Consider the following 22,219-nt stretch of genomic DNA (forward strand, 5'->3'; position numbering starts at 1 on the left):
ATAGCAACAGAGGTTGTGGAATTTCATGCTCCCTAAAAACCTAATGGTGACCTTTCATTTCTATGGCACAGTTAGATCATGTCACGCTTTTAACCATTTTAGCTTAAACAATAGCAGTGGCCCAGCAATACTGAAGCTCAGCTATCTAAATACTTTTGATGCATTTTGTCTCTTCTTACCTGATAATCTAGTCGGACGTATGGGACATTGACCTTTACAAGCCGTTCAAATAAAGAGACTTCCAGATAGAAGTTTCTGGCCAGATCATACACTGTAGCACTGGGTCGAAGCTGTCGAAAAAGCATTACCTGTTAATAACTGGACATAAGGGGCATAGAAAGCAATTCACATAATTGGCCCATTATCGATAATCAGACTGACACACCCATCAAATCTGCTGGAAGTATTCAAAGAAGAATTGGTTTGTATCTTCAAAGAACAACTAGTAGGTTGAGATGACATTCAATAGTAGCCATTGGGTGATCACTGGCAAAAGCACACAGTCTGCAGCTTGCCAAATTTGAAGAGGGAGTTATAACCCTGTGCAGTAGTGCAATACTGATTTTCGGGAAATCCTTTGTGAAGCCCGAAATTATTGAAATCGGTTCATTATTCTTTTGGATGCAGAGCCTGATCTTGCATATTTTTGATAAAATTATGCTTTTGTTGAAATGTAGCAGTTGTTAAGGGATGGGAGTGTGAGGGATGGGTAATAAATATTAGCCTAGCCAGTGCTGCCCACATCCCATAAATGAATATTAAAAATATCTTCACTGCCATTCGAGGCAGTTACTGAATGAGTGGACAAGCTTTGGGGAGCAGCAATTTTAGGTTTCTGTTTAAAGTTGATGAATTATTAAAAAATACATTAAAATATTTTGAAATACATTAAAAAAAATATTGCTGATATTTAGGCAACATTTGAGAAACAGAACATGTTTAAAATCTTGAGGTGAGAAAAAAATGATGGACATCAAAACAATGTTCCTGTTGGCCCTCATCCATTTAACTGCAGAACCCTTGGACAGGGACTGAAATCATCATTAGTATCCATGAGCACCACAACACATTGTTTTTTTATCTGTGCTTTGGGGTGCTGACAAAAAACTCACTGTGGGGGTGTGACTGGAGCAAATTATACAGAGACATTTTAAAGCAAGAATACGAGTTCAAGAATAGTAAAATTTCTCAGTTGCGTTCGCTTGCCTGAATTTGTCATTGGCTCTTTGGATATGACTACACAGCTCAAGGAGTGGAATGCAGAAGGAAGGTCATTTTTGTACTAGTTGTTCACAAGACAAAATGAAAAAAAAAAACATACACAAAATGTGAGTAATGTGGCTTCATGACTGAAAAGTATTGACCTGAACTTTCTATTGCAACAGGTGAAGCTAAATATAGGAAGATACCATATGTGTGGGAGGTCTTATGGCACAGTGATAGTGCCTCTCGATCTCTGAACCGCAAGCTGCGGGTTCAAGTCCAACTTTAGGAAGCTGCACTGATGATGTGGCCAAAAATGTTGATTATCAGCCTCTAAATCCTGCCAATATGGCTGATGGCAGGTGGTAAAAGTGGGAACATTTTCTGGTCAAAGTTGGTTCACAGGTGCAACAGGTGATTAAGAAGGCAAATGGAGTTTTGTCCTTCATTGCTAGAGGGATGGAGTTTAAGACTAGGGAGGTTATGCTGCAATTGTATAAGGTGTTAGTGAGACCACACCAGGAGTATTGTGTTCAGTTTTGGTCTCCTTGCCTGAGAAAGGACGTACCGGCACTGGAGGGTGTGCAGAGGAGATTCACTAGGTTAATCCCAGAGTTGAGGGGGTTGGATTACGAGGAGAGGTTGAGTAGACTGGGACTGTACTCATTGGAATTTAGAAGGATGCGGGGGGACCTTATAGAAACATATAAAATTATGAAGAGATAGGATAGATGCGGGCAGGTTGTTTCCATTGGCGGGTGAAAGCAGAACTAGGGGACATAGCCTCAGAATAAGGGGAAGTAGATATAGAACTGAGTTTAGGAGGAACTTCTTCACCCAAAGGGTTGTGAATCTATGGAATTCCTTGCCCAGTTAAGCAATTGAGGCTCCTTTATTAAATGTTTTTAAGATAAAGATAGACAGTTTTTTGAAGAATAAAGGGATTAAGGGTTATGGGGCGCGATTCTCCGCAACCACGATGGGTGTCCGCTCCCGCACCTCCCGCTATTCTCCCACCCCCCCAAAATGGCGTGTCCGGTTTTGCAACACGCCGCTCGGAGAAACGCGGGCCGCCGTTTTTCCCGGCGGCCCGCGATTCTCCGGCCCGCATGGGCCGAGCGGCCTGCCGTTCCCGACCTGTTCACGACGGCGGCAACCACACCAGGTCGCTGCCGGCGTGAACATGGCGAGCCAGGTAAGTGTGGGGCCTGTGGGGAGCAGATCGGGGATCGAGCACCACGACCATGCTCGGGGGGGACGGGCCCGCGATCGGTGTCCACCGATCGTCGGGCCGGCATCTCAAGGGGATGCACTCTTCCCCTCCGCTGCCCCGCAAGATCAAGCCACCACGTCTTGCGGGGCGGCTGAGGGGTAAGACGGCAACCGCACATGCGCGGGTTTGAGCTGTCCAACCCGCGCATGCACGGCTGACATCATTAGGTGCCGCCGCCGCGTCATTCTTGGCGCGCCGGGCCTTGAAGCCAGGGACAAGGCCCGGCGGCCGAGTTTCCCAGTACAGCCCTCCTATCCCCCCGGGGAGGGGAGAATAGGGGGCCGGGAGAGGCTTCCGATGCCGTCGAGAACCTCTCCGGGTTTCACTACGGCGTCCGGCCTTGCGGAGAATTCTGCCCATGGTGTTCGGGCCAGAAAGTGGAGCTGAGTCCACAAAAGATCAGCTATGATCTCATTGATGGCGGAGCAGGCTCGAGGGGCCAGATGGCCTACTCCTGCTCCTAGTTCTTATGTTATTATGCACCATTCCATCGGTTGGTCACTGATGCCCTCTTTGAGCGTAATACCTGAAGAACGAGGAGGATCATTTACGCAAACTATGCAACATCACAGTGCCAGCTTTTGCATTGTGGTAGTCATTCCAGTTTATGTTCCCGATACATTGGTAAGTCTAAAGTAAATTTAATCATGTAAAATAAACTATTATAACTGTCGACCATGTAAGGCTCTTAATACTGAATACAAAAGTGGAACACGCTAAGCTAGACATGCATTTCCAACAGTGGAAAGTTGAAATTTTAACCAACGTCATGAGTTCAGATTCCGGCCACAACTTACAATTGATATCTGCATTAGTCTATGCTCATTAGATAAATGTGATCAGTTTTTGACCAATTTGATAGCCGCAAGGCATCTGGGGCGGGATTCTCTGCAATCTGGCGGGGTGGGCCGTACTGGTGCCGAGGAGTGGCGTGAACCACTCCGGCGTCAGGATGCCTGGAAGGTGCGGAATCCTCTGCACCTTCAGGGGCTAGGCTGGCACCGGCGGGGTTGGCGTCACGCCAACCGGCGCCGAAGGCCCTCTGCTTGCCAGCGCGAGTTGGCGCATGCGGGGGAGCGCCAGCGTGTACTGGCGTCATCCCAGGGGGTTCTTCTCTGCGCCGGCCATGGCGGACCATTACACTGGCCGGCGCGGAGGGAAAGAGTGCCCCCACGACACAGGCCCACCCGCAGATCGGTGGGCCCTGATCGCAGGCCAGGCCACCATGGGCCCCCACCAGTGCCAGATGCCCCCGTGCCCCTTGAGGACTCTGCAGGCCGCCCGCAGAGCCATGTCCCGCCGGTATGGACCTGGTGTAATATACGCCGGCAGGACCGGCCGAAAACGGGCGGCCGCTCGGCCCATCGCAGGGTGGAGAATTGCTTGTGGGGGGGGGGGGGGGGGGGGGGGGGCACTGCCAACGGCCTCTGACCGGCACAACGCGATTCCCGCCCCCATGAAAAACTGGCGCCGGAGAATCTGCCAGCCGGCGTCGGGGCGGGATTCACGCCACCCCCCCGGCGATTCTCCAGCCCGGCGGGGGCCGGAGAATCCCGCCCCTGATCTGCAGGTACAGGTCTGTCCCAGACAGGTGCAACTACAATTATATGGTGGTACATAGGGCGGCTTTGGCGATGCGTATTGCCCCAAAAGCTTCACATCCCACCATGTAACCCCGTCCCATCCCGCAAACTGGCTTGAAAAAGAAAGCAAGATGATCAAAGAAATCATTGAGGATTTTGCCTGGCTAGGTCAAATGAGCTGTCACTTAAACAAGAAAAAGGAGCATTTTATACTGACCTGCTGATGGTCCCCAATCAGAATAAGGTGTTGGCAAGCACTGCTAAGTGTTGTTATTAAATGAGCTTCCAGAACCTCAGCTGCTTCTTCGACCACCACAAGGCAGGGTTGCAGCTCCTGGAGTACCTTCCGGTATTTAGCTGCACCTGTTCGAATGGATAATTCAAGTTTCAGTCATGAAGCCAAATAACATTCCTGATTTTCAGACAAAAGCAAAATAGTACAGACGTCAAAAGGCCGAAATAAAAACAGAAAATGCTGGAAACACTCAACAGATCTGATGACATCTGAAAAAAAGGGTTAACGTTTCAAGTCTGTGACCTTTCATCAGCATCCCAGTTCTGACGAGAGATCATCAACCTGAAACTTTGGACAGGAGTTTTGTAGCAGGATTGAGGAGGGAATGTTGGAGGGTGTGCCCGGTTTTTCTCACCACAGGTTAGCCTCTCAGCTCCCCAGCAGATTCTGGATTATTTTCCAGGAGGTTGGGTCAGGTTCGGTTGGCTATCCAACTGCGAAGGGTGAAATTTTCAGTGGGCAGGTGAATCCCTTGCAGTGACACAGAAACACGGCTGGAGTAAGCAGGCAGCCTCCTGGCGGCAATCCTGCGGTCTGGGGGAGCGATCCGGATTGCTTTTAAACCACCACCTTGTGATATCACAAGCGTGAAATTGCAAAAGAAAGTGTATTGAGACAACTATTCCAGAATGGCGTCAGGGCCCGCGTTTGATCTCAATGTTGGGTTCCAAGCCCCAAACGGAAAATCCACTCTAGCGTCTCGCTCCACAGACGCTGCCAGACCTGCTGAGTACTTCCAGCAGATTCTGATTTTTTTGATAATTTTTGTGCTTTCTGGCTCATTTTTCTTTGCAATGATTGGGGTAAATGTACTTAAGCCTTGCAATGGACAAGGAATTCAAGATAGTTTGGGGGAATTTGAGCTGCAACCACACTAATGTAAAAGTCAATGTACAATTGACTTTCAGCGGGATTTGCCGTGCAATGTGTGCATATAGACTGTCGGAGAAGTTTAGTAATGACTTTGATTTTGCAATCCATACACTCAAGCTGTGGCAATTTCAATTATCAAGTGCCAAATATAGAGTTATTTGAATACTGAGAGGAAGTTAAAAGGTTTGCTAAATACTTTAGCAGCAAACATTGTGTGGAATATATCTGACCTGACAGACTGGATTCTCCTCTTCCGGGTAAAATTCCACCCACCTGACCTCAACCCTGACTCATTTCTCTCTGCTGGGAGGTTAAGGTTAATTGATAGTCACGATGTACTCCTGACAAAATTGCCACCACCAAGAGGAAGTCCACCAATGTCTGGTCACAAAATCCAAAGGAGACAGGTGGGAAGCAGAAGTGTCTCGAATGTCAGAGAATCTGCATCCTTGTAGGCCTTAAGGGGCTTAAGAGTAAGAAAGATAAGTGGAGCCCATATGGAAAGGAGAGAAGGCCACTGCAAGGGCCTGCCCATGCTCTGGGGTTCCTGATGACCATTATAAACACTACCACATGGTGGGTATAGGAAATAATAGTAACTGAGATGGGCATGAAGAAAATCTGACAGGGTTGCAGATGAGGAAGGTGCAGGCAGTAGTGATACCGACATGAGAGAGCACAGTGAAATCCACGTTGGACACTGAGAGAGGAGTAGATTTCACTGATGGATTGTTTCTCATTCTCTACCATTTCAAAACCCTTGGCCTCCTTGTTAGGTGCACCAGGAAAGTCTTTTTGTGCAAAATATGTACCCAAACATGTTTAGAAAGGAGGAGTTCACATTTTTGTTACTTGCAAGTCACAAAGGGAATCTCTTCCCTCACCCCACACCGCATGCAGGCTGGTAAAGCCAATTCCTGGCCATTTGTCACAAAATCTGCATTGAATCAGCACAGATAGCAGATTTAAAAACATCAACCTGTGGTTGTCATCCCAACAACTTTAGCTTCCTTCAGAACCCAGAGGTCCTCTTGCAGCCTCAGCTCCGCCAGCCTGTCAGCTGCTGTTTGGTAGAGCTGCTCATGTTGAATTATCCGTCGCCGTACATCTGTTTGATACATGGACAACCACATCCTAGAATTTTGAAAGAAATTAATATAGCATATAATTAATCCTAATTCACAAAAGGTTAGTATGCAGGTACACCAAGTAATTAGGAAAGCTGATTGGATGCTTCTGTTTATAGTGAGGGGAATTGATTCCAAAAGTTTGGAGGTTATGCTTCACTTGTACAGGACATTAAGGAGACCACATCTGGAATGCTATGTACATATTTAAGGAAATGTGTTCAAAGGAGTTCAGAGAAGGTTTACTAAAATAATACCAGGAATGGGCGAGTTGTCTTAAGAGGAAATATTGGACAGGTTAAGTCTTGTATCCACGTAAGTAAGAACAAGTGACTTGATTGGAACATATAGGGGCGGATTATCCATTTGAGAGACTAAGTGCTGACACTGAGACTGAATCGCTAGATTCTATGTTGACGAAACGGTGCCAGTCCCGGAGCAATTCAGAAACCGTTAATGGCTAGGACTGGCGTCATGGGAACTGGTGCAATTCCAATGCATGACAGCGCCTGATTCGCCGGCATTGGGAACAGCACTCAAGAGCCTGACAAGCTGTAGCCACATCAAAGCACTCCACTCCCCAAACACACTCATTCCATCCAACAAAGTGGCAGCCCTGAAGAGCAGCACCCCATTTCCCCAATGCAGAGCTCGAGACTCTGCTGAATACTGTGGATTAGAGACAGGACACCTTGTTCCCCTGGGGTGGAAAGGCGGCTGCCACCCGGGGACTTCAAATGGGGCTGGGCGAAGGTGGCGGAGGCCATGGATGCCATGGGCCCTACCACCAGGACCAGTCAGCAGTGTGGCAAGAAGCTGCATGACCTCTTCAGGGCGGCCAGGGTGAGTAACCAGCCCCGTGCCCCTGGAATCACCCCCCATCTCTCACACCCCACACCCATAGCATCCCTCCCACTCCACTCCCCCCCCCCTGCCCCCCCCCCCCCCCCCCCCCCCCCCCCCCCCCCCGCTCCATGCCTCCACCTGTAGGCAACGCTGGGAGATGATGGGCAACGCCCCCCAGCCCATCCAGGGTGGCTCACCACCATGCCTCTGGCACCAATGCCCATCCCACACACCCATAGCCCCGCCAGAGAGGAATTGAACCCCACCCACCAGCAGACCGGCCGCACCCACCCCGTAGCAAATGCCAAAAACCATACCGCCCACCATGGTCCACACACCAGCCACAGACCCCCTGTGCTGCACGTGTCCGAGTGTCACACACTGTGCATTATCTGTCGCCCAGGAGAAGGCGGCCCACAACCGCTGATCCAACCTGTCCAAAGCCGCACCAATAGGTGACAGGGCCCCCTCAATCGCATGCATCAAACCTTCAGCAACCACTTGTTGCTATTTATTAAATACCCCCACCCAGAATTCCACCGATTTCTCGGTCGCCCACTGAGGGACAACGATGCCACAGATACCTCCGCCATTTCATCCCCTGCTGAGGCTCCAGCAACTTCTGAATCGAACAAAGATTCCTTGCCCGACTTATTTCTATTATTACACCCCATAGACATCACTGAACAGAGGGGATCTAATTCTGTCGCACTGGACCAATTTCTTCCTAAAATGCACCTGTTAAATGGGTAAAAAGGGCCAAAAAAAATAAATGCCCAGGCAGGAGCCACCTAGTGCATGACTGCTCAACTCATAGCTGCCACCGGAAGCTGTTTAAAGTGTTTTTTAAAAAATGAAAGCATACAGAGCCCCAATGGGGTGTATCCATAAAAACCATTGAATCCCTACAGTGTTGAAGGAGGCCATTCTGCCCATCAAGTCTGCACCGACCCTCTGAAAGAGCACCCCACCTGGAAGTAATCCCCCACCACATCCCAGTAAGCATGCCTAACCTGCACATCTTTGGACACCAAGGGACAATTTAACAAGGCCAATCCACCTGACCTTCACATCTTCGGACTGTGGGAGGAAACCGGAGCACCCGTTGGAAACCCACAGTCACCCAAGGCCGGAATTGAACTTTGGCCCCTGGCGCTGCGAGGCAGCAGTGCGAACCACTGTGCCACCCTGGAGTTACTTGTCTGGATTCCAACTCAATTCTCTTCCTGCACCTGGTGGGTCATGAAGGCAAATTTCCATAGGTTTCCATAGCTAGTTATTCCTGGAAGACGTCGGCAGTCTGTCACTAGAGGTTTATAGCTTGAGGGATGCTAGTCTGCATCAAGCATGGTTGATCAGGAGTCTCTCCCATTCTTACTGCCAGCCATTGGCGTGTTGGAAGGATTTTGCAGGTTGACTCTCAACCTGTTTAGCTGTGTTATGAACGCAGCTTCCTTGGCAATCGAGTCCTGGGGTGTAACTCAAACCTAGAGTTTCTGGCTCAGAGAGAGAGAGGGAGGCTACCCACTACACCACAAAACTTCCTCCCTGTCTGGGTGGCTCCAAGAAATAGCAGACTTCATAGAAAAATCAAGGTGTCAAGGACACTGGAGTTCAGCAACAATAAGGAGGGCGACTGAAACAGGAAATATTGAGGGAAATCAAAGAGATGTATGTGGCTCTGACCTGTACAGGCGCCATCTATCTTTGAGAGAAAGCAGCCAAATATTGAAGATCCCCCTCTCCTCTGCCGCAGTCATCGCGCCACTCTTCCGCAGTTCTGCCTGTGCTTTCTGTTTCATTTTCTTCCTTTCGCCGCGTTGCACCTGTTTAAAAACAGGAACATTGTGTTAAACATGGCACCGAATGATCATACGAAAAAGGTACTTGGAAATATAAGCAACATTTGGCATTGGAGTGGAGATACTTCATCAATTTTTAAAATAACTACATATGTGATCCATAGGCTGGTGACATTGGATAGCACGGTAGCACAAGTGGATAGCACTGTGACTTCACAGCGCCAGGGTCTCAGGTTTGATTCTCCGCTGGGTCACTGTCTGTGAGGAGTCTGCACGTTCTCCCTGTGTCTGCGTGCGTTTCCTCTGGGTGCTCCAGTTTCCTCCCACAGTCCAAAGACGTGCAGGTTCAGTGGATTGGCCACACTAAATTGCCCTTAGTGTCCAAAAAGGTTAGATGGGGTTGTTGGGTTACGGGGATAAGGTTGAAGTGAGGGCTTAAGTGGGTCGGTGCAGACTCGATGGGCCGAATGGCCTCCCTCTGCACTCTATGTTCTATGTTTATCCGGCCTTTCATACAAAATCACAAACAAGCATGCCCATTATTTTTCAACTTGCACTGGTAACGGGTAAGGTTGCCCACTGCCACGGTATACTCAGGAGAATTTAACTGATGTGTCAACAGCGATTGTTGACAACATCAGGGTTCAAAATTCCATGGGTTGAATTATACAAAATTTGAATTATACAAATTTTCCCAGCTGAAAATTTGGGGAAGAGCCGACCCATGGGGTAGGACAGCTTCCACGCAGTCATTTTACAGCAGTTAATATGTTGGAGGTGGAAGGACAAGAAGTCTGATTAATCAAAGGCCTAACAGTTCTCAATGTATAGTGCCAGTGGGAACAGTGGCCACTGCCAGTACTGCACTTGGGTGATGAGTCAAGCTACAGTGGATTGGAACTTTGCAAGTGTTGGTGGGTTTGTGAAGGGGATGGGGCAATCTAAATGTGTTACACTTTGGCGGGCACTCTGATGGACCCAGGAGCCAGTAAAAAAGGAACCTATGCACAACTAGCCACCAACACAAGCAGAGAAACCTGCCAGATTGGCCACTTGGCACTAGTTAAATACAGGCAGCAGGGGATTAAGGTTATGAAGTATGAATTAATGAGCAGCACGGTGGCGCAGTGGTTAGTACAGCTGCCTCACGGCGCCAAGGTTCCAGGTTCGATCCCCGCCCTGGGTCATTTTCCATGTGGAGTTTGCACATCCTCCCCGCGATTGCGTGGGTTTCGCCCCCACAACCCAAAGATGCGCAGGGTAGGTGGGTTGGCCACGCTAAATTGCCCCTTAATTGGAAAAAATGAATTGGGTACTCTAAAAAAAAATTTAAATTTAAAAATTAAGTGGGAATTAATTCTCCACTTAAGGGCCTCAGTTAGTCCACTGGAGGATGGCTTGCTTGAGGCCACTAAAGCCACTTGTGCATTGGGACAAGGATGGGCAGTGGGAAAGCCACTCGCTAGATTAACATGCTCTGCCTTCAAAGGCACTGGCACGGGAGCATAACATCCGATCCTATTTTTTGATAACTTTAGTGAGAAGAGTCTAACTAATGATGTCAGTAGTTTCAGAACCTCCAAATATACCTGCCAGCCCCCCTCCTCCTGCAGTTGTGCTCCCTGAGGTGCTTGCTTGTTAAGGTTGATTGCTAACAATGTGTTTGCCAGTTCATTGAGATCGGCATCTTGTTTCTTCTTGGCCCTCATTTTTGGCTCATCGTCGTCAATCATTCTCTCTCTCTGGATGAGCTCAGCTTCCTCGGAGATTTGAATGAACTCATCCTCTACATCTTCATCCTCAACCTCCTCCTGCTGTTCATCTTTAAAAAAATAAATAAAAAGAGGTGAACAAAGAACTGGAGATGGTCATATGATCCTTTGAGTCTACTCCGTCATTCAATATGATTATACTGATCATTTATCTCAACTCCACTTCCCCACTGATCCCCATAGCCCTGGGATAAAAGCAAAGTACTATGGATGCTGGAAATCTCAAATTAAAAGAAAATGCTGGAAAATCTCAGCAGGTCTGGCAGCATCTGTGCAGAGAGAAATAGAGTTAACATTTTGAATCTGATGATTCTTCTTCACAGAAGAATCTTCATCTGAGGAAGAATCATGCGACTCGAAACGTTGACTCTGTTTGTCTCTCCACAGATGCTGCCAGACCGGCTGAGGTTTTGAAATGAAATGAAATGAAAATCGCTTAATGCCACACAAGTAGGCTTCAATGAAGCTACTGTGAAAAGCCCCTAGTCGCCACATTCCGGCACCTGTTCAGGGAGGCTGGTACGGGAATTGAACCCTGCTGCTGGCCTGCCTGGGTCTGCTTTAAAAGCCAGCGATTTAGCCCAGTGTGCTAAACCAGCCTCTTGCTGGTTTTCCAGCATTATCTAGTTTATCCCCTATCCAGGGTAGAGAATTCCAAAGACTCTGAGTGAAGGAATTGAGTAAACTCCTGACCTGAAAATGTGGCCATGGTGTCCAATCTCTCCAGCCAGGGGAAGAATCTCTCACCATCTACCTTGTGAAGCCGTCTAGGATTTTTTTATGATTCAAGGAGAACACCTTGCATTCTTCTAAACTCCACAGACCATAGGCCCATTCTACTCATTCCCTTATCTTATGACAATCTTTATTGCAGGCCTCTAAGGTAAATACATCCTTTCTTTGGTAAGGAGGTCAAAACTGTAAACAGCTCCAGGTAGAGCCTCACTAATGCCCATTAATTGCAGCAAGACCTTGTTAATTTAAACACAACCCCCTTGCAATAGAGTTACATTTGTTTTCTGGGTTCTTCAACATACCTGCTTATTAACTTTCTATGATTAAAACACAAAAGGAAAACTTGCATTTAGCACCTTTAACTACCTTTACAAGTGTTATCAAGCATAAGCAAGGATGTGAAGGCACTAGAGTTGGTGCAGAAAAGATGGATGGTGCACTTCACTTTCGGGTAGATTGGAGAAGTCAAGGTTGTTGTCCTTGGAGAATGAAAGGTTGAGAGGAGATTTGATAGAGCTATACAAAATCATAAAGGGTCATGATAGAGGATAATTCCATTGGCAAAGGGTCAATCTCCAGAGGACACTGATAAATGAACCTACGGCAGTGTGAGGAAATCCTTTTTTTAGGTGGTGAGTCATTAGGATCTGGAGGGCACTGCCAGGATGTGTGCTGGAGGCAGATTCAGTTGTGACTTTCAAAAGGTGACTGCCTGAAGAGAAATATTTGCATGGCTACGGGAAATAGGTGGAGGATTTGGAGTAGGTTGAGTTGCCCGTGCAGAAAGTCAGCATGGACATGACAGGCTGAGTGGCCTCCATCTATGCTGTAGCCATTCTGAGATTCAATGAGGAGATTTTCGAGCAGGTGGTTTCAAGAAAGAAAGAAAGGCAGAAAGGTTTAGGGAGGGAATTCTAGAGCTTAGGCCCGAGGCAGCTGAAAGCATGGCTGCCAATGCTGGAGTGATGAAAAATCGGGGATGTTCAAGAAGCCAGAATTTCTGGAGCACAGAAATCTTAGCATATTGTAAGGCTAGAGGAGACCATAATGAAAGGGACCATTGGGAGATTTGAAAACAAAGGTGAGAATTTTAAAATTAAGGGGCGGGATTCTCTGCGCCCGGCCGGCACCCGATTCTCTGAGGAGCGGAGAATCGGCGCCATTTACAAAATAGGACCGTTTGGCGGGCCACCGATTCTCCGGCCTTGATGGACCGAGCGGCCGTGCAGAAACGGCAGAGTCCCACCGGCGCCGTCCACACCTGCTCGCAGCCGGCGGGAATTCTGGGGCCGGCCTGTGGGGGGGGGGGGGGGGGGGGGGGGGGCTCCTTCACCGAGGGGGCCTCCAATGGGATCTGGTCCACGATCGAGGCCCACCGATCAGCTGCCTTGCCAGCCCTGGCCCTATTTTGTTTCGCGGTCGCCCCCTGAACCCCTGTGCCATGTTGCGTTGGGGCCGGCACGTTGAGGAAGTCCCCTGCGCATGCACAGGTTGGCGCGGAGCCACTGTGCATCATCGGGTTGGCGCGGCGCCCAGTTGGCACCGGGAAGGGAGGCTGCAGCCGCGTGAACCGCTCCAGCACCGTGCTGGCCCCCTGTGGGTGCCAGAATTGGTAGTGCCCACGCCTGTTTCACGCCATCTGCCTCCATTTCGGAGAATCCCGCCCGAGATGTTGCTTGACAAGTTACCAATGTAGGTCAGCGAGTACAGGGATGATGGGAGAGTGATACTTGGTGCGAGTTAGGACATTGGCAGTAAAATTTGGAATAACCTCAAGTTTGCAGACAATAATGAGGAAGGTAGCCTTGAGTGCAGAATAGTCCAGTCTAGAGGTAACAAAGGCATAGTTAAAGGTTTCATCAGTAATATGTTGAGGCAAGAACAGAGTCAGGTAATGTTATTAAAGTGGAAATAGGCAATCTTGGTAGTTGTGCACATATATGATCAGAAACTCATCTTGTGGTCAAAGATAACATCGGGGCAGCGGACAAGATTCATATATAAGGACATCTAAATCCCTCTTCACGCCAACATTTACTGGTCACTCACTTCTGAAAATATATTTCACTCTTCTATTTTCCTGCAAAATGGATAATTGCACATCTTACTCAATCGGTCACATTCTTGCCCATTCACTCAAACTGTCCTTCGTCAGCCGTTCTGTCCTATAACAGCTCAGCTAAGTCATTGATATAGACTGCAAATAGCTGAGATCCAAGCACCAAGCTTTGCAGCCTTCCATTATTAACAGCCTGCCAACTCATAAAATGAGCATCTTATTCCTAATCTCCATTTTATGTCCATTGACCAATCCTTAACCTAGCTAATATATTACTCCCAAGCCCATGTAATAAGCTTGAATCTTGATGTCAAGAATGAACATAAAGCAAGTTTGTCAAAATTGGGCAAAGAGGACTCCCAGTGTCTCTGAGGGACTATAGCTGAAAAAGTAGATCGGCAGTTCCAGTGGCAGCCTGGAGTGAGTGGTCGCACATTTGGTGATTCCTGCTCAAGATGGAATTTTCTGGCCCTTCCCCACCCAATTTGAGGGGCGTTTTGCTGACGAATTGTGCATAAACACTGAAGGATTACGATACTCTGTTGGTGGGGCCGGTTTATAGCTTACCAGACAAGGAGTGTAACAAGTAAGAGTCAGCAGCTTGACCGCGAGAACATTCGAGGTGCGACACAGAAAAAGATGGCGATGGGTGCTGGGGCATCGTTGCCCGCCCGTGGTCTGCAGAGCAGCTCGTGAACCTTTTGAACAGCAAGTTCCAGCAGCAGAGGAAGGAGGCCTCAGAGGACCTGGCTAAGGTGGTGGAGTCGCTTTGGGTAGCTATCGGGAGAGTGGAGCAGAGGCTGGAGGTGCTGGGTCTGGCACTCCAGAAGGTGGAGGAGCCGATGGGGGTGCACGAGGTCCAGCTGGCCTCGCTGGAGGCAGGGATGGTGCTGGTGCCGATAGCCACAAGAGGTTGAGGAAGAAGGTGAGGACCTCGAGAATCACTCCAGGAGGCAGAATCTCCAGATTGTGGGAAAGCCTGAGAGGGGGGGTTCAAAGGAGTGCAGGTCACTAAAGATGTTGAGAATATGTTTGAGAAGCTTAGGCCATCCCCTCAAGGTAGATCGGACGCACAGGACGCTGAGGAGGAGGACGAAGGCGGGGGAGCCGCTTAGGGTGGTGGTGGTGAGGCTGCCACGTTTTCTCGATAAGGAGAAAATCATGAGATGGGTGGACAAACAAGTGTACGTGAGAGTGGAGTGAGCTGGGAATATACCAGGACCTGGATATGGAGTTGGCCAAGCGGTGGGCTGACTACAACCGAATCAAGGCTGCCCTCTATAAGGAGGGGGTGAAGTTCGGGGTGATGTATCCTGCTTGTCTGTGGGTCACGCATCAGAATTGGGAGTTTTATTTTGATACAACAGAGGAGGAGAGGGAGTTCATGATAAACATTAGACTGTGAGGAGTGTAAGGACTCTGGACTGTGGAGATGTCAAATGTGGGTTCACAGGATGGATGGACTGGAGAATTTAGGGTGAGTGTGCTTTCTTTTACGTTTAGCTTTCAGGGTGTGGGGGGTGAAGGGCGGATTTGGGCAAGGTGGGTAGACGGAGGCCCCGGGTGGGGGCCACCATGCTAGCTGGTTGGCTAGTTAATGGCAGTGAAGTGGGGAATTGTCAGGAGGAGGGGGGCAGGGGAAATGGGGTGGGGGGGGGGGGTTGAGATGGGTTGGCTTGGCTTTTTGTTTGGTTATGGGAATTGGGGGGGGGGGGGGGGGGGGGGAGTAGTGGGGTAGTTTGCTGACTTGTGAAATGCCGGTGTGGCGCAGTTGGTTAAGAAGGGCTGTCAGCGGACTGGCTGACCAGGAGGAACTGGGTAAAGAAGGGACATGGCTGACTGGCAAGAAGAGGGGGTGGGGATCCCCCGACGTGGTTGATTATGTGGAATGTGCGGCGGCTGAATGGGTGATGAAACGGTCACATGTTTTCGCACAATTAAAGATTTTGAAGGTGGACGTTGTGTTTCTTCAGGAGACACACCTGAAGCTGGGGGATAAGACGAGGCTGAGGAAGTGGTGGGTGGGTGGGACAGGTGTTCAACTTCGTGTTGGCTATGAAGACTTGGGGTGGCGATGCTGGTCAACAAGAGGGTGGCCTTTGATGCCGACGGTATCATAGCCGACCCTGGGGGTAGGTATGTGATGGTTAGCGGTAAATTGGAGGGGACATCTGTGGTGTTAGTGAATGTTTATGCCCCAAACTGAGATGACGTGGACTTTTTGAGGTGGGTTTTAGGGACGATAGCAGACCTGGACACATATCGTCTGATCATGGAGGATACTATTCCCGGCTTTTGTCACTGTCTGTGCGGAGTTTGCATGTTCTCCCCGTGTCTGCATGGGTTTCCTCCAGGTGCTCCGGTGCCCACAAGTCCCGAAAGATATGCTGTGAGGTAATTTGGACATTCTGAATTCTCCCTCGGTGAACCCGAACAGACGTCGGAATGTGGCGACTTGCGGCTTTTCACAGTAACTTAATTGAAGTGTTAATGTAAGCCTACTAGTGACAATAAAGATTATTATTTCAATACGGTCCTGGATCCTTGGTTAGACCGGTCATGTCCGAGGTCCCTGAAGGTCTCGGCTACAGCGAAAAAGTTGATGGGGTTCTTCACGAAACGTATGGGAGGGGCAGACCTCTGGTGGTTTCAGAGGCCAAAGGCGAAGGAATTTTCATACTTTACACATGTGCACTCTCGGGTATATTTCTCTGTACTGGATAAGGCGCTATTGGCAGGGTTGGTTGGCTTGGAGTATTCGGCGATCGTGGTTTCTGACCACGTGCCACATTGAGTGGATCTACGGGTGGTGCAGGGGAAGGCTCAGCGGCTGAAGTGGAGGCTGTTGTGGGATTGCTGGCAGCAAGGGGACCTGTGAGAGGGTGAGGGCGGCCATTCAAAATTATACTGAATTAGCTGAATAATACAGAGGAGGTCTCGGCCTCCATGCTGTGGGAGGCTCTGAAGGTGATAGTAAGGAGAGAATTAATCTTCATTCAGGCACATGGGGAAATAGTGGAATGGGAGGAGAGGCTGAGGTTAGTCGAGTACACCCTGAAGGTGGACCGAAGATATCCGTTCGCGCCGGAGGAGGTGTTGCTAAAGGAGACACAGAGGCTCCAGATGGAGTTTGGGCTGGTGCCCATGGAAAAGGCAGTAGGGCAGCTGCAAAGGGCCAGAGAGATGGTTTATAAGTATGGGGGGAAAGTGAGCAGGATGTTGGCATATCAGCTGAGGAAGCAGGCGGCAGCGAAAGAGATTAGAAGGGTGTGGGATGAGTGAGGCATTGTGGTGTTGGAGCCAGAGGGTGAATGAGGTCTTTCATGCCTTCAATCAAAGGCTGTATGAATCAGAGCATCTGACTGAGGAGGAGGGTATGAGACCATTCTTGGTCAGGCTGAGTTCTCAAGAGTGTAGGAGGGGAAGGTGCAAGTATTGGGGTCTCCGATTGGGCTGAGGGAGGTGATGGACTATGTGAGGTCGATGCAGGCGGATAAGGCACTGGGTCCAGATGGGCTTCCTGCCGAGTTTTATGAGACGTTTGGGTCAGAGCTGGGGCCTCTGCTTGTTGGGATGTATAATGAGTCAATGGCAAGAGGGTAACTCCTCACCCTCCCCCAACCACCCTCGTTGTCCCAGATCTCAATATCGCTGATCTTAATGAAGGATAAAGACCCAGGTCACACTGTCCTACTTCACTGTTAAATGTGGACGCAAAGTTGTGGCAAAGGTGCTGGCATCGCGGATAGAGGATTGTGTGCCGAGGGTGATATGAGAGTCCAGACTGGGTTCATGAAGGGGCAACAGTTGTGGTAAATGTACACAGGCTACTTAACGTTATTATGATGCCCGCAGAGAGGCCGGAAGTGGGAGTGGCGGTGGCAATGGATGCGGAGATGTTTGACTGAGTTGAGATGGCACGTCTGTGGGAGGTGTTGGGAAGGTTCAGGTTTGGGCAGCGGTTTGTGGATTGGGTTTGGCTGTTGTATAAGGTGCCAAAGATTAGTGTTCAGACGAATAGGAATAGGAATAGTTTGGAGTGCTTTGGGCTATACTGGGCAGGGGTGCCCACTCTCCCTGCTGCTTTTTGCTCTGGCAACAGAGCCGTTAGCAATGGTGCTTAGAGTGTCAAGGGGGTGGAGGGAGATTGGCGGGTAGGGGTCAAACACAGGGTCTCTTTGTATGCAGATCACCTCCTGTTGTACATTTCCGACCTGATGGGGAGTTTTGTTTTGGCCATGGGGACCCTGAGGTAGTTTGCCCGTTTCGCAGGGTATAAATTGAATATGAGAAAAGCGAGGTGTTAACGATAAATGCCGGGGGGCAGGAGAGGAGCCTGGGGGAGTTGCCATTCTGGGTGGTGGAGGTGAGTTTCTGCTATCTCAAAATACAGGTGGTGCAGAGTTGGGTGCAGCTGCATAAATTGAACTTGCTGCAATTGATGGAGGGTGTGAAGGGGTCTTCAAGAGCTGGGATGTGTTCCCTTTTCTTTGGCAGGATGTGTACAGATGGTGAAAAGACGGTGCTGCCCAAGTTTCTGTTTGTATTTCAGAACCTCCTGATCTTTGTTCCTAAATCCTTTTTTAGAAAGCTGAATGGGATGATTTTGAGGTTTGTGTGGGCAGGCAAAGCCCCATGGGTAAGGAGGGTGTTTCTGGAAAGGGATCGGCATTGGGAGGGGGTGCTGGCTTTGCCGAGCCTGTTGAATTACTACTGGGCAGCAAACATTGCAATGGTTAGGAAATAGGCGGTGGAGGAGGAGTCGGTTTGGGGGCGGGTGGATGCAGCATCATGTAGAGGGACCAGTTTGAGGACACTGTTGTAGCCGCCCCTGCTGTTCTCAATGGTTCAGTACTCTGTGTGTCCGGTGGTGGTATCAGCGTTGAGGGTTTGGAACCAGTGTAGGCAACACTTCGGACTGGAAGGCATGTCGCTGTGGGTGCTGATATGTGACAACCATAGGTTTGTGCCGGCAGGGATAGATTACTTCAGGGACTTTTTTGTGGGAGGGAAGTGTGCAGGCCTGGAGGAGCTTGAGGAGACATATCAGTTGCCTAAGTGAAGCAGGTTCAGGTACCTGCAGGTAGCAGGTTAGACTTTGTTAGAGAATAGGTGCCGTTCTTTGCGGAGCTGCTACCTCCGGTGCTGCAAGACAAGTTGTTGTCTGAGGATGACATTGGGGAGGGGAGAATGGTGGATATTTATGGTGAGCTGGTAGATGGGGAGGAGGTCAGATGCAAGTGGAAGGAAGATCTGGGCGCAACGTTGGGGGATCGGTGTGGAGAGGGAAGCCCTGCGCAGGGTGAATGCTTCCTCGCCGTGTAAGAGGTTAAGCCTCATCCAACTTAAAGTGGTGCACAGAATCCACATGATGGTCTCGAGAATGAGCCAGTTCTTTTTGGGGATGAAGGGCAGTGCACCGGGGGGCCGGAAAACCAAGTGCATAACAAAAGTTTTTTGGGATATTTGAGCGTGTCTAAGGTTGAGGGGTTTTGGAAGGGGTTTTTGGATATAACGTCCAAAATTCTGGGTGTAGGGGTGGTTCCGAGTGCGGAGGTGGCGATATTCGGAGTGTCAGAAGATCCGCGAGTTCAGGTGGAGAGAGAGGTTGATGTCTTGGCCTTTGGCTCCCTGATAGCCCGGAGACGGATTTTGTTGAGTTGGTGGGACTCGGAGCCGCTAAAGGCGATGGTATGGATGATTGACATGGCAGAATTTTTGCACCTGGAAAAAGTTACGTTCGCCATAAGTGGACTGGAAGAAGGGTTCACTCGAAGGTGGAAGCCATTTACAGACTTCTTTAAAGTGAATTGAAGCATCAGCGGAGGCGGGGGAGGGGGAGAAAGAGTTGGGGTGTTTTGTTTTGTTTGGGGAGGTATGGGGAAGGGAAGAAAGGGGGTGGGCTTGGGGTGACAGGGGACGGAGGGTTGTAGGTGGGGGATGGAGCAGGTGGGTGTGGTAGTATGACTAGAGGTACTACGGTACCTGGGAGTGTGAGCTACCATTGGTGGAGAAGGCTCGCTGCTCATTAGCCCAAGTGTTTGCATTTCATTGGTCGGAACGTAAGGTAGCTCCGCCCAGTGAGGCGGGGTATAAGAACCCGCATTTCCAAGCAGCCGGCCTTCTTTCCGTACTCGAGCTGCTGGGGTAACATCTTGTTGATTAAAGCCTTCAATTCGGACTACATCCTCGTTTCAGTAGTTATTGATCGCCCATCAGTGGGTTGTTAGCTTTGTTACCTGTTGCTGAGGTTTGGCTTTTGTATTTTTGTATCTATGAAAGATGCCTTCGAAAAAATATTTCTTGGAAAAGAAAGAAAAGATAAAGTAGATCACTGCATTGTCAGGGTGAGTGAGCAGTCAGCTTGGCAACGGCCAGGAAGTATTGTAATCTTTCCAATCAGGGTTAGATTTGGACTTCCCAGCAAGGAAAGCCACAACTTCAGGTGCTGCGGTGACAGGAAGCTTACAAATTCTGTGAGGATTTTAGCCAAACAAATGAATGCTCCATCCTGATCATTGGCTCATCTAGATTTTGAGACAGATGGAAATTTGAGGTTTCCATTACAGACGCTCGGGGTTTTTCTGAAAATCTCATCAGAAAGAGCATCCAATTAAGGGGTTGCAGAAACCTACATAGAATAATTAACCCCAATGAATGATGCATTCTGACAGCCAGGTTATGGGTGACAGGATCAAAGGAGACAATAAGCTTGCAACCCAGATTCTTCTTCCTTTCCAAATTAAGGGGGTTATGTAAAGTGGTTAATAGTACTGTTATAGAGAAAAACTGGCATTAGAAGTAATGGAGGGTGATATTGTTTGTGGCTTATTATGGTTTAGTAACAATCCAGTAAATAATTCAAAAGGAATTCTGAATATCGTGGGAGCCGTTACCTGCATTTTCCATGTTCTGAGGATCTCCTCCAGGAATTGAAGCCACACTCATGAAACCAAGACCCAGCCACTCCAAGATTAATGAATGCCTTCTTCCAAACATGCCAAAATCATCAAATACCTAAAATATTCAGTGAAACGGTTAGGCAGTTCTCCAACACCAACTTCATAGCTGAACACCATAACAGACACACTGTTATTATAAATCCTCAAACAAATATTCCAAACAAGTAATTACATTAGGCTAGAACTGCTTTAGCACATCCTAGGTATTCAGAATGGCGGGTAAAGTACAAATCGATCACACTTCAACTTTTAATTGCACCGTAAAGTTACTCAATTAGCACAGACTCCCCAACGCAAATATGAAGTAACTATAAAAATAAGCTATCACGTCCATAGGATTGGGAGGCTGGGGGGAGGGTGGTGGAACCATAATTCAGTAATCTGCTCCTGCTGCAAACCAGTGACTTCCGCCAGAAGAAACATGAAGTGCATCTGGTTTAATTGTGATCATTGTTTAAATATCCGGCCAATGTTAAAGTTGTGGGCTCAGGGCAGCACGATGGCACAGTGGGTTAGCCCTGTGGCCTCACGGCGCCGAGGTCCCAGGTTCGATCCCGGCTCTGGGTCTGTGTGGAGTTTGCACATTCTCCCGTGTTTGCTTGAGTCTCGCCCCCACAACCCAAAAGATGTGCAGGCTAGGTGGATTGGCCACGCTAAATTGCCCCTTAATTGGAAAAAATTAATTGGGTAGTCTAAATTTAGATGAAAAAAAAGTTGGAGGCTCATCTGAGGAAGACGCAGAAGAATTGATGGCATTTAGAACCACACTTCATCAGAAGGGAGAAAATGGTGGTGGGATAGTGGTGGGGGTAGGGGTGGTAGGGATATCTTATGCTATCATACCAGTCCATTCTGCAAGCTGTTCCAATGCATTGCAGAGATGTGTTTTTCTAAATACTGTTCATGAAGAACCCCTTGTGTTGTGCATTCCAAGTGTTGCGCTGCTGCACGAATCTTCTGCTCGGATTCCCTCATCTGATTGGTCACCTATATCGATGACAAATTATGATAATTCAGGCAGTTTTGCTAATAAGGCTTCCAAATCATGAGACTTTCCATATCATATTACAATCTTACTTCAAAATAGGCGCCCCGCAGGTGCTGGGGAAGCTTTCTTCTGAAATCTCTGCTGTTCCTCAGTTCTTTCAGGGTGAACCTTTTCAGTAGTTCACTGTTGCTCCTTCCACCCACTCTGACCAGGCCAGTGTGCAAAAATCCGTAGATTCCTGAACATGAAAAAGACACACACACACCGTTAACCTTATAATGAGGTTATATGCCCTGGATTCTCCACTTGCTCCCTATGAGGATCAGGGCAAGACTTCCGTCCACCATCGTAATGCTCATTCCGGAGTTGGAGCTCCTTTGTCATACAGAGAAGGCTTCCAGTATGGTCCCTACCAGCCAGGTGCTAGTGCCTAGCAAAGCCCACCATAAAATCCTGATTGTGATACAGTGGGATTGCCACAGTTATTACCTGAAAATTGGGACCTTTTAATGTCCCCAAGATTAAGAAGGCACTGGAAATGTTAGCTAAAGATGGAGGGAGGGAAATTAATGTTGAAGTAGAAATGGTGCAGTAAACCACACTGCCCAATTATGTTGCCTTTGCATCCAATATCCCCCTGATTTGGGGCTGGATAATAGAGCAAATTCCAAGATTATATTTCCTTGTTCTGCATTGCCTCT

At 48.7% G+C, this 22,219-nt stretch overlaps 1 protein-coding gene across 4 annotated transcripts in view; it reads right to left on the reverse strand.

Moving 5' to 3' along the window:
• The window catches only part of znfx1 (zinc finger, NFX1-type containing 1), a 76,008-nt gene that overhangs the window by 10,067 nt on the left and 43,722 nt on the right, over window positions 1–22,219 (reverse strand). For all 4 annotated transcript variants that reach the window (XM_038803091.1, XM_038803094.1, XM_038803092.1 and 1 more), the window contains exons 5-12: window positions 21,608–21,756; window positions 21,374–21,517; window positions 20,465–20,585; window positions 10,592–10,824; window positions 8,887–9,026; window positions 6,207–6,361; window positions 4,277–4,422; window positions 180–290 (exon numbers count right to left, since the gene is read on the reverse strand). In XM_038803091.1, the coding sequence (XP_038659019.1) occupies window positions 180–290; window positions 4,277–4,422; window positions 6,207–6,361; window positions 8,887–9,026; window positions 10,592–10,824; window positions 20,465–20,585; window positions 21,374–21,517; window positions 21,608–21,756 (1,199 nt within the window). The remainder of the gene's footprint in view (window positions 1–179; window positions 291–4,276; window positions 4,423–6,206; window positions 6,362–8,886; window positions 9,027–10,591; window positions 10,825–20,464; window positions 20,586–21,373; window positions 21,518–21,607; window positions 21,757–22,219) is intronic.

Source organism: Scyliorhinus canicula, chromosome 7 (assembly GCF_902713615.1).
Source record: "Scyliorhinus canicula chromosome 7, sScyCan1.1, whole genome shotgun sequence".
In the NCBI taxonomy this organism is placed as follows: Eukaryota; Metazoa; Chordata; class Chondrichthyes; order Carcharhiniformes; family Scyliorhinidae; genus Scyliorhinus; species Scyliorhinus canicula.